The sequence below is a fragment of the Phaethon lepturus genome, unplaced genomic scaffold, assembly GCF_000687285.1.
Source record: "Phaethon lepturus isolate BGI_N335 unplaced genomic scaffold, ASM68728v1 scaffold20580, whole genome shotgun sequence".
In the NCBI taxonomy this organism is placed as follows: Eukaryota; Metazoa; Chordata; class Aves; order Phaethontiformes; family Phaethontidae; genus Phaethon; species Phaethon lepturus.
This window is the reverse complement of record NW_010512344.1, coordinates 75,670-88,320: the sequence shown is the minus strand read 5'-3', so window position 1 is coordinate 88,320 and position 12,651 is coordinate 75,670. Positions and strand designations below refer to the sequence as shown.

General features: G+C 47.3%; 1 protein-coding gene across 1 annotated transcript in view; it reads right to left on the bottom strand.

Moving 5' to 3' along the window:
• Positions 1-753: 753 nt before the first annotated feature.
• The window catches only part of SLC25A26 (solute carrier family 25 (S-adenosylmethionine carrier), member 26), a gene marked incomplete at its 5' end in the record, with an annotated part of 85,871 nt that continues 73,973 nt past the window's right edge, over positions 754-12,651 (bottom strand). The window contains 3 exons of the mRNA XM_010286381.1: positions 754-1,215; positions 5,857-5,930; positions 7,365-7,429. Coding sequence (XP_010284683.1) covers positions 1,119-1,215; positions 5,857-5,930; positions 7,365-7,429 — 236 coding nt within the window. The remainder of the gene's footprint in view (positions 1,216-5,856; positions 5,931-7,364; positions 7,430-12,651) is intronic.

The following is a 12,651-nucleotide window of genomic DNA, read 5'->3' as shown; positions in this document are numbered from 1 at the left end:
ACATGCCAACCGCCTGCCCCGGCCGCAGGAGGGTCTCTTGGGCACGTGCCGAAGGCGCTCGCCGCAGCAGCTTGGCTTTGCCTGCCCAGGTGTCCCCGCACAAACACCCCCCACACCTACACATTTTCAAGCACCACTTGGCCAAGTTGCTGGTGTAAACTTGGGGCCCCCACTCCAGACCTTGGTGATGATTTTAAGTAATTTCAATACGGCCTTTTCAGCGAGCTCATCCCTGCACCATTTTGGCCACTGCTGTGTGGCTACTGTGTCCTAACATGAGCACAACAGCAGAGACTTGCTCTGCCTGCCGGCAGCCCCCAAGAGCCTTCAGAATGGGTCCATACTTGTGCGTTTTCCCGGCCTCCCTCCTGGGCTTCAGCATTTCACACCTCCTGCTCTTTCAGCTGCAGAGGGAGGAGGACCAAATGAAGGCAGAGCTGCACGTCTTTGCACAAGCACAGCTGTAAAATAATACAAGCCCGTACTTTTACTGGAGAAATGTGAGTCTAATTAACAAAGCTGCACCAGCTACCACACAGGAATGCTTGCTGAGCACCTGTAGGTATAAACAGGAATATAAACTTCTACAAATACAGCTCAAATCAGAAACAAATGGATTATTGTCTTTTACAAAGAGCTCTCCCAACCTGGAATACTTTCAGTGCTGTTGGAGGGCAGCAAGCTGTAACTCTATCAGCCCCTTCCCCGACCAGTAAAACCCTCTCCGCGTTATGAGGCAGGTGCCACTGAATTATGAAAACTCGCTTTATTTCAGCGTCCCTGCTCAGCTCACGATCTGGAGGTTTGCAAAACATTTCCTCTGCAGGAGTTCTAATAACGCCTTTCTCAGCCACTGTAATTAGCTGTTTACCCCCCAAACATGACTTTTTTGGCACGACTCTCACAATGATCTCACTCACTTTCCATGCAGGAAAATTTCATGTTTGGGGAAATTGGATTATTGGAGGATTTACTTTTCTTGAACAGGGAAAGTGGCGCTCAGCCTGCCGAACAGCTGCTGTGGCACGGCGCACGGGCGGCCGGAGGAAGGCTGTGTTCGCGGGCGGATTCCTCCTCCAACTCGGCGGCTGCCTGCCGGCAGGACCGGCTGGGCTGGGTCAGAGCAGCAGCTGGCGAGTCTTCTCGTATGTCCCCAGGAAGATGAAGCCTCCCAGGCTGATGGCTGCCATCCGTGGGACGACACCTGCAAACAAGCTGAAGGCAAAGAAAAGGCCGTTTCAGAGGATGAGCGGAGAACAGATGCTGCAGGGGCTCCGGCAAACAAAGCCAAGAAAAACTCTCTCTTGCCGTTTTCTTAAATCCCACCCTGCTGCTCACTGAAGGAACCTGTCTGGACTTCCCTAACAGAGTACCCCCAAGCTTTGTGACTTTTAACCCCCCTCCACACTCCTCAGGCGCAGAAGCAAAGGTGCAGGAGGCTGTGGGCCACATTGTGGAGAGAGGAGCTCAGACACATCCTCATGAAGGGCTGCAGACAGATGGGAAGCATCCCATCCTCTCTGCCAAGGGCTCCCCCACCACAGAGACAGTCCTGCTCACCACAGCAGCTCATTCCCAGTAACATACAGGGCCCAGCAGGGAGGGAGCAGGAACGGCTGCACGTTCAGCCACCATGATTTTTAGGTGCCTGATCCTAATAGTTCTTGGAAGTTAACAGGAAACTCGTACAAAGCCAATTGCTCGACACATCTAAGCTCATAGTTGGTTTAACAACTTCAGGATAAGCCAGTGTATCCTCCCAGAGGATTACAGGCTTCCTTCATTGCAAGCAAGGATTAAACATTAGGCTCGAATCCGTTTGGCATCCGCCCGCTGATCTATCCCCCGCATGGTGGGAGCCCTTCGCAGCACAACCCGGCCGAGCTCCGCAGGGACACTGTCCTCAGCTTTTCCCGAACGCTGCATGGTCCCTGCTAGGAGCGTGTCCCCGGTGGGACAAAGTGTGGCCATCAGCGAGACCTGGCTGCGCAGGACGTGCGCAGGAGATGCGCGCACCCCCGGGCTGCGCAGGGGCTCTCTGCTCCCTGCCCGCGCCCGGCTACTCACGCTGCGCTGGGGAAACCTCTGGCTGCAACGACTCTGGTTTTCGTTGTAATGAGCTTTGCTAAGGAGCCTGGAGCACACAGGCAGATGGAAACATTTTATGGCTTTACTAGACAGCAATTGGGCCTATTACCATAATGACAGCTTTAAAACAGAGTAATTTGTACAAGGCATGTATGGACAGAGCGCTGAAAGGGTAAATCCTACGGTGCAGCATCACTCTCGAAACACATACCACCCTTCTCCTGCCAAATTAGGCAGCCCTCGTTACAGGAGCGGGGCAGACATTCATTTACAGAACAGCCCACTCGAGACACAGCTATTACACAAACAGGGGCAGATAACTGAGTTACCCAGAAGCTGCATCCCTGGCAGCCTCTATTACTAACCATCACCTCCGAGATTCCTGGCCCTGCTCCCTGCAGTCTCCCTTTCCCACCTTCTCCCTGTGGCCTCTCTGACCCACGCTTCCCCCACGGGCTCACTTCTGCAGGAGGGCAGAGCTGAACAGCCCTGGGGCTGCCCCGAATATGGAGAGCTGAGCTCTGCCACAGGCCTGCTCCAGACTGGTCCGTGCTGGGCCACCCTGCCCTCATCAGCAGATGAGATCAACTGGGTTTTTTTCTGCTGGCCCCATCAGAATCCTGTCTGGTGGGCACAGGTCTGCTGCCTCTTTGTACTTGCTGTCTGTTTGCACAGGTTTCACCCGGCACCCTGCCACTCCGCTCTCCCTGCCTGGGTTTTCCCTTTTGCTTAAGCAACTCTCCCAGTCGCTGATGGGGTCCAGCCCCAAGGGCTTCGCCCCTGCCTTCTCGTCACCGACAGCTGCAGTAAACGCACAGCACGACAACGACTGGCAAAGACCAAACGCAGGCTTTCGGGCACAGACGCATGGTGGTCTCCCCAGCCATGCGAGGAACGGCTGGGCAGGAGTCACAAATCCGGGAATCACGTTTAAATCCCAGGGCGAGGCCAGGCTGCAGGCGTTAAGCCTGCACCGTGTGCCCTCCCCAGCCACGTGCGTGCTCTCCGAGGTGCAGCTCTTTTGTTTCAGGGTTCCCAGCCCAGCAATACACCCAGTCCCACAGTTCCAGCAGCAAAGGTGACATTTTTGAGACAACCTGGCAACCCAAAGCAAGTTCTTTTCTCAACAGAGACTAACCAGGACCTCAGAAGTTACCGTTTGGAAAAGGCACTGCAGGACCTGGACACAGCTCGGCCACAAAACCTCCATATTGCACTCTGGACCAAAGAGGTGGTCATGCTGAGAAAAAACACCACTTTTATCTGAGTACAGCTTTGTGCTGAGCTCACTCCTGTGGGCAGCTTGTGTTTCACAATGCAGCAAGCTCTGGGCACAGGGGCTGCTCTCACCACTCGCATCGGCGCGATCCAGCGCCGGAGAGCGGTGTGGTTCGTGCCTGCTGTGCCACATCCACTCTGACCAGGAAGCTCGTCCGATGAACGGGACACCTGGTGCAAACCGCCTGTTCCCTCCCCAGCTACACACAAGCTGGGAGAAGCCATCTCACCAGATTTATCCATCAAATAACCCTTGTCTTTCTCACCAATGAGTTGTGAAGCTTCATCCACGGCTTTCACCACCTCCTTGCGTGAAAAACAGTTGGACAAGATGTAAACTTGCTTTTGCGTGACTGGCTTGGCTATCCTGCTGGCAAAGGTGAAGAGGTGCACGGATCCGCTCACCCCATCCCTAACCTACCTCCTGCTGCAGGCCTGGCTCTCCCTGGACAGAAAGGGATGTGAAACTTCTTGGCATGAAGCAGAGGGATTTACTAGGTGCAGACCAGGAAGCTGAGCCCTGCACTCTGGTTTTAATAAGGTGGCAATAAGCAATGCGTCTTTCTGCCCTCAGAATTCCTCCTCTTCAAGTACAAGATTTATTAGAAGAGCCATAAATCATTTCACATTGCAACTGGCCAAAAAAGCCCGACATTTTTATTGGTTTTGATTAATAGATTTATAATTGGCAGCAGGCATGGCAGCCTCTGCGTTTATTTTTCCCAAGACTTTCTTCCTTTTCCTTGCAGCTGACGCAGCTTGGCCTCCTTTACATGTTACTTTTTCTCCAGATCGCTTATTGTTTTGGTTTCAATTGAATTATGCTCCCTTTGGTCCTAGTCCACGGGTACTATCTTTAGGCAGAGTTTAATTTTGGGTTGTTTAGAAAGGGACACTGCTGAAACACCCTGAAAAGAACACAAATATACGTTTTTATTTTCTGTTGCTGGATGGGGAAAGGGGGAGGCTTCCCCAGCCAAATCCATGCCTCTTCACACCCTTCAGAGCTCAACTGCCATCAGTGGCAGATGCGGCCTCACTTCTCCTAGCCCCTTTCAAAACATGCCCTAGAATCCACCCAGCGATCTAGGACCCAAAACTCATCCACTACCACATCACCTCATCACCTCAAAGAGCAAACCTGAGACAACCCATCTCTGAGTGCTGCCGGAGGGCACAGCTGGACGTCTTCCTTGAATCGGTGTTCAGGAACTTCCTGCAATTTGTTTTGAATTATTTCCCACATGTGTAGAAAGAGAATTGAACTTTTATTAGCTGGGTGAGCAAAGATCAGATGTTAAGAGAAAACCGTCTCCCGCAAAGCTGAGATGTGCATGCTGCTTCGAGCAACAGTTTACAAATGTTAAAACAGCACCCTGAAAGTATCAGCCACATCAAGCGGATTAAAAACCTGTGAGAAATTACAGTGAAAAGCCCCAAGTAAAGCTTCCATTTAAAAAAAACTCCATTTCTCTTCCAGACCAAGGGCAGGTGGAACCCAAGCCCTACTGAAGGAAGGGCAGGCTGAACCTCATGGAATGGGGGAGTTAAGACATATATTCACTATGAGCAGCCAGTAGCTGGTATGACTCACACACTCAAAGAGAGCAAGGTGGTGTAAATGAAGCAGGTGTCTAAAAATCAATAATAATTTATAAGCCCATAACATCTCAAAGTGTTCTGCAAACGCTAGCAGAGGACTTTTTGTTCACAACACCACTCCAATGTCAGAACAACAATTCTCCATCTCAGGAATGGGTAAAGTGAGGCAGTCAGACTGGATCAACATCACCTCAGACTTCCCTGACCAGTCAGCAGAAAGCCCTGAACATGTCTACACATCAGACACGGGAGGAAAGCAGCCAGAAAGCTGCTCTGCGGCTGCTCAGACTTACTCTTTGCACACAAGCCCGTCTCAGAAAACTTACATTTTTGCAACAAGTGCCTCACTGGAGAAATACAAGTGGGCATGTGCTCAAGTGCAGACCTGATGAGAGGCTCAAAGGACAAGTCAGGGAGCACATGGCTCCCTTCTTTCCGCTTCAGCTTGTCCCTACTGCTGCCACCACACTGGCATTGCCTGACATCTGAGGAGGAGTGATTCACACACCCTCCAGATGAATCTGTGGCACTCACTGCCACAAGACAATGAGCATGGCTAAAGTTTAAATGGATACAAAACACAAATGCACACATTCATGTAGAAAAGTCCATTAAACAAAGCCACACTCACCTCCAAAGCCTGGAGCTAAGCTTAGAGATTGTACCATGGATAAATACCCAATAATGCCTCATTTCTGTGGTCTTCCCGGGACATTGCTCACAGCCAGTGCTAAAGCACCTGAGAGCTGCTTCCTGGCCACGTGTACCGCGATTAAAAGTCTTTTCTGTATGACAGGATTTAAACGTAAGCAGACCATCCCATCCTCTCCCATCCCCCAACACACACAGAGACACAACACAAGATGTGCTTCTGCAGCACGTCCTTACCCCGACAGGCCTTGTGTCCTCCAGATGCCACCAAGGGCGGCCAGAACATTCCCACTAGCGTTGCTGGAACCAGCCTGCACCACAGAAAGGGAGAGATTGGAAACTGTTGGCAGAGAGGTTTAGTTATTCACCGAGCTCCCTGTCCCTGGTTAGTGCTACTTTTTAGCAATTACAAACCATCCTAATGACCTAATGACCTAATGACCCAGGCACAGGCAAAAGCTCCTTGTCTCCAGGAATGAGGCAAAGGGCAGAAAGGGAAACTAAGGCACAGAAGGACAAAACGATCACTCCAGAGGCACAGAGCTGGTTAGTTCAGAACTGGGTATCCAGTCCTTTCTGCACTACACTCAGCAGCTGACACTGGAGTAATAATTTAACAAAAACACGCTCTCAAAGCACCAACAAGCGACTTTGCTGCTCACTGCAAGAGGATTTACTTGACATTTACTTAAAAAAAACAAGGAGTGTATTGCATATGAAAATTGCCTTGAGAGCAAAACAGAGGACAGCAGGACTACAGACAATTAAATTACATGTGTGATCTAGTTAGTGAGAGATGACTAATATAACAATGCTGTCTGAATGGTCTCAGAACATCCTACAGCACCGTTGTTCCCTTACCAACACTGACCTGGTTGTTCAGTGCAGCGGCAGACAGAACTGAAACCCAGTTTTATCACCCACACTATCCAAAGGCAAAGAAGCTGCAGCAGGTACAACACCCAGCAATGAGAGATACCCAACAAAGCAACATGGTGAGTGCAGATGTGCGTGACTCGGCTGGGGAGGTGCACGTCATCAACAAGAAACATCCCTATACTGAGGGACATGAGCAATAGGGTGAACACCATCCACAGAAACTCAAGGATGCCTGACATCTGCCAACACAACAGCTCTTTTCAGGGCAGGGTAAGGCTGAGGGCTTTTAGCTATGTGGCTGCTTAGTTCTGCTCTGGGGTCAGCAAAATGACGACAGGAACACTAGACTTACTAGTAATTTAACTACTTACTAAACTTACCGATCTTATAAGCAATCTTCCTTCTGCCCTGGTTGGCAGACGTAAGCCATTATGACCTCTGTGCCTTAAAATTTGAGGACAGAAGATCCAGTGCCAATCCCTCCTCAGAAAAGACACACACACTCAAGCCCAACCATTATCAAAAAAACAGAGGAATAAATTCCCTGATGGGAAGTTCAACTTTGGGCATCTGACTCTGCGAGGGTTTTCTCCTAAAGACACTGCATGAGACTCTGGAAGTCTAGCACAAGCACAGGCCCTTCTCATCTCCTTTGGGAAAGGATCAGAAGAGCAGTACAAGGAAAGGAACACAACAATTTCACTAGTTCTGGATGCAGTACCTGTCCACATCTAATCCTGCCTTCGAGGACAAGAGCAGAAATTGTAATTCATAGGTGCTGGACTTCATTCTCTAATGACCATACAGAAACTCTGGAACTACCCAAGCCATTCACCTGCGTGTCTGCCGGCCTCCTTCCTCCTTACCTTTGCCAACATAATTCTCGTCTTCGCTACATCAAGTGGTGTGGTGACTGCAGCTGCAAATCCACCTGAGTAAATTAAAATACCAAACACAAGTGAGACATTGTTGGTTGAATATGAATGCCACACTGCCTATAATTCCCATGGCTGTGGTCAACACTGCTCCATTATTAATGCCTACAGCAAGTTTCCTCACGTCAGAGTCCAGGTACGTTTGTTGAAGGTCTGTACACAGAGTGTTTTATTCCTGTGTGTTGACTTAAGGAAAACAGCTCTATACTCATTAACTGTAAATCCAAACATCCCTATTGAGGTTACCGTCTTTTTGGTTTGGACTCTGTACGTATATGAAGGTCATAAGGATGATGGATTCCACTTCCAAAACCTACGGACAAGTTTGAAAGGAAGAACCTGCTTACTCATTTGCAGAGATCAGAAAAGAAGCTTGTCACACTGTGTTCTGCCTTGAGAATTAAAGTCTGACCATTCAAATGCTAGAAAGAGGAAAGATGCTCTGCATCTGAAACACACATGCTTCAGGGGCAAAGCTATCCACAAAATACAGACAGACTGGATCTGGACTTCAACTGTTAGACCTGGAACTCTGTTTCAAGGAAAAAAGACAAGCCAGTACTTGGGATTCATCTCCAACGAATGGAATTGGCTCCATTTTGGGTAACAACAATATGAGGCTGCCCAAGGGTCTTTGGAAATTGTCAGAAGTCTGCTGCCACAAGTGCCATCTTCCCCTCAGGGGCATTTTTATTCTCTCTAATCACTCCCAAACTTCACCCTTGGAGCTCATTACTTTCACTTGGAGCAGCCAGCTCAGCTGTGGCTTTCCTCCTGAAAGCCAGAAATCTTCAGCTTATCCATCTGCACGTCTCACCCACAAACGTGTGTGTGTCTCCATATTTTAACCCTGTGGCTACAGCCTGGTCTCTTGTGCTATCTAGGGACCAACTTTGCTGCTTTTTCTCCCAGGATCTTATTCCCTTTGCCTTATTTCCCCATCCTAAAATTAACCCTAATCTCTCTCTCTCTCCTCTGTTCACAAGATTTCAAGCAAGTAATTCATGCTGAGGAAGAGCCAAAGTGAAGGAAACTTAAAATGCAGGAGCAGCCCAGCAATAAGTGAAGAAAGAAGGGGGGGGATGGGGTGGAGATTTGTTTGAACATCTTTTTCCTCCTGTTTTTAAATCTGGAGCTTGTATCGGCGACAGCAGGGAAGAAAGCGACTCCAAAGACTGAAGCCTACACAGTACCCAGGGAATAAGCTAAAAAGAATCTATTTTCTGTTCCAAGTTTTATGGAATGTAGAAAAATTGATCTCTTTTTTCTTGGGATGGGAGAGGAGAAAAGCATTTATTCTAAAATCTGTAAAGTAGTAAAAAATTCCATCTTCCCTGCTGGCTCGTGTTTTTACCTGCATCTCTCTCTCTCAACCACCTTAGTTTTAACATATGAAAACCTGCTTTATGTCAGATGGGAGGCTGGGCCAGCTGGCACCCTACGTTGACTCCCTACAGTTAATTAAGGAATGTCCCACGACAATTCAGGAGATGCAGTAAGGCACATGTGCAGTCCCCTGGATCTCAAACAAGAATAGCAGGCAAGCAGAGTTAGTGAACAGCCCAAAACACTTGGTCTAGGAGCAGCTTCTGCTCACGTAAGGTCAGCCCATCTGGTTTGCTCTGCCGGAAGCTTTCTAGCAGTGGTACCTCACTAAAAAGCAGAAAAATGGGTTGTATTCAAGAAGCCAAAGCAGAAACTATGAGCAAGTTAAACCAAATTCCAGCCCATTCCTGGACCTTCTTTAAGGTCAAAAATCTTTTCATTGTGAGCCAGGTTTTGAGTAAGTGACCCAAAGGCTTTGAGAGAATGGTCTGGATAGAAACTTTGGTACTCATGTCAGTGATGTATTTTTAGAACAGTAAAAATAATCTCCATGGAAAATAGTGGCTTTACAAGCCTGGATGTGGAAGAGAAGTCCTTTGCCCACAGACCAAGATAAAATTAAACAGTGAACCACATGGCTGCCAGGCCTGTATCAAGCAAAAAAATCTCAATGCATCACTCAGCTATAGAGCTGACGGTAACACTTTAGTCAGACTAACTTATTTCCCTTATCAGACCCCACCAATTTTTTTATGCCTTTGCTCCTAACAGTTTCTCATTGGCAGAAGCTTCAATCTTGACTGACAGAGTGATTAGAACAAACATAATTTATCCTGATACAATGTTCCCAAATTCTTATCTGAAAGGTTTAATCAAGGCTGATTGGTTTTCATTTTTTCCCCAGCTAACATCTGGATCTTTCAGAGTCTTTTGTTATTAACATTTCAACATTTCCTTTTCCATCACTGGGAAGTATTTGGTACAGATTTACCAATCAATTTAGAATGACAACAGCAACAATGAAATGCTTCATAAGCACAACAAGCAGCAGGATAGCAGCTAAATTAAATGCAAGTTTGTATATGCTTGACAAAAACACAAGATTAAAGCTAGCATTTGTTGAGAGCTGCATCTTATTGAAAGCAATGACTCTGATAAAATGAATTTGCCCCAGCCTTAACCCTAAATGTCCAAGTTTAAATTTAGAGTGATCTCTTCAACATTAGTACACAGGTATCCAAGCACAGGCTACAGCACTAGCAAGGTACTGCTCAGTCCCACCTACTCTATCTGGGTAAAGGAACTTAAAACATGACTGTTTCCAATCATCAGATTAATACAACAGATACAAACTAGTACAGCTGGTCTACTCATCCAAAATAGGAGGGCTGTGCAGTGCACTCTCCAATACACAGTAAGGCCCAACAGATCTCTAAATCTTTTTTTTCACTGAATTCTCCAAGAGCTGCTACGTAAGGCTGGAGTCTGCTCAGCTAGTCAGCAACCAGGAAAAGCAGATACTAAAGTATCAGGTGGGCAAGAAAGGCCCAGACACATCCAGCCTTACACTCCTAATCATCCTGGCTTTTCTACAGAGCTGACAGCGAAAAAGGCGCCTTTGCAGGCAGTCTGCACCCAGACTCACCAGCTGACTCCTGGAGAAGGCTCCTTTCTCCCCTGCCCTAGAAGGATCTGGTGATGGCTTGGGCTCAGCGAGTAGGCATAAAGATGGATTTTCACATGGGAGAAGGCTCTTGGCTTATTAATCTTCTAGCAGAGTGACAAACTCCTCTACTGGGAAAAGAAAACTTCATGCAGTAGTGGAAAATTCTTCACCTGTCCCCGAAAAAGTTACAGTGGACACTGAATATTCACATGCCAGCTGAGCAGCTAAACTCTACCAAGCTCAGGGTGTTAAATAGAAAATCCCTCTGCTACTCACATTTTCTCAGTGACTAGTTCTTGATGGAAGTACTAGTGACAGACATCTGCGGAGAATGATTTACCTTTATTTGGCAATAAGAATAAAAAGTCTTCAAGACTTAAGATATTCCCCTAGGTTCCAGCTGGCATTTCCCACCCTTTTCAGCTGTCATATGCAAATAAAAACTGAGAAGCATCAGAACAGCGTGAAATACTTCACCTGAGCAATACATAACCCTAGGTCCTCGCAGTAAGATGGCTGCCTGCAGAATCTGCTGCTATAGGAAAATAAATGTTTCACGGGTTCTTTGACACACTCCTCAAGTAAGATCCTATGAAGGGAAGAAGACAAGTTCTTCTTCAGTCCCCGTATCTTTTTTTTCTGTACCATTTTAACTTCTCCTAACACTTTCTACAAGGTCCAGGGAACCCTTCTGGCCATCACAGGGGCTCCTCCTGACCCTGTGGTTTTGTCATCTGGCGCTAGACCCCTGGTACTCTCTCCTGCAACACCAGCCCATTTTAGTAGGTCAAGCTCATTTCAAGAGATAGGAACTTGTACTTAACTAATATCCTTGTTTGAATTAGCCCACCTTAGGAAAAGAAAAAAAAAACAGGTTGAGATGTATTATTGCCTTTGTTACTGTTTTCTGTACTGACATCTGAAGGTTACCCAGGACTGATTCAGGATTGAACCCCAAATCAGTGTTGAAAAACTGAGTTGCACAGGTCCAACACTAAACCTCACAGCATCCTCTTGCACTGACTGATTTCCAAGTTCACAAAAGTGTGGGTTTTTTCAAAACTCTTCAATCAATCAGTTCTTATTTCAACTTTTATTTTATTGATATTATGTTTTTTTAAGAGGAAACTTATTCTGGCCCTTTATCACTGTGAGAACACCACCTGTCAATGGTAGAGCAAAGTGACCCAAGGAGCAAAGTGACCCAAGAACCTCTTTAGATTTCAGCAGAAATGCCAAGAGGCAAAGCACCACTCCTCCAGCGATTTAACCAATTTGGGATTAGAAGCATGGTCCAAGCAGACACTGCAGGGAAGTCTTGAGTACTCAGAAATTTATTCAGAGCTATAGCGTTAAAGAGGCTTTTAGACACAGTGTGTAATCTTGCCAGAGCCGATTAGATCAAAACAAAAGTGATGGGAAGTCTTCCTTATTAATGTGCAAAAAGCTCTTGTTAGTGCTTTATTATTCAGTAGACTTGTACCTCCATTCTTGGTGACTTTGTCACCACAAAGCATTAATTATTAATATTAAGCCACACTTTTTTACGGTAGGGAGAAAGGAGGGGTCTTTAACAGAGGCAATTTTCAGTCACATTAAATGGACTCTCAGGTTCTTTGACAGGCTGGAGATCGCCTTGCTGCTCCAGGGCAGTACTTTGCTTTCCCAACAGCTAACACCCGATGGCAGGATTTCCTTGCCACCAGCCCATTTCCATGGAGGACACACAAGACCCACCCAGAAGGTCTTCTGGGACAGCCTGCACTGGTACAGTGCAGGGCTGGGGTGGCACTGGTCCAGTCAGGCAGCCAAAGCCCAGAGAAGACTTGAGCACGAAGTGCAACCACAATCATGCCTGGACTGCTCGCAGCATGGGGACATGCTTCCCTCCTCTGCCTCCAGCCTGACAAAGCCTGGTGGTGCCCAAACAGCACAAACACGAGGCAAGGTTTGGTGCAAATGCAACCTCAGGCTTAAAATACCATGTAGATCTACCCTTGGGTTCCCCCCCCACCAGCTGCTCAGATGTCACCTTCTCTTACTCCCTGACTGCTACAAACATTTCCCCTACATCAGACACCAGAGATGATGATAATACTGGACAAGGCCTCCAGGGATTAAATTATTAACAGATGAAGCAGAGAAGATTCCAAATCTCTGATATTTATGCTCGTGCCTATTACGTTTCTATAAAAAGCCCATGGATTGAATACATACATCTTACAC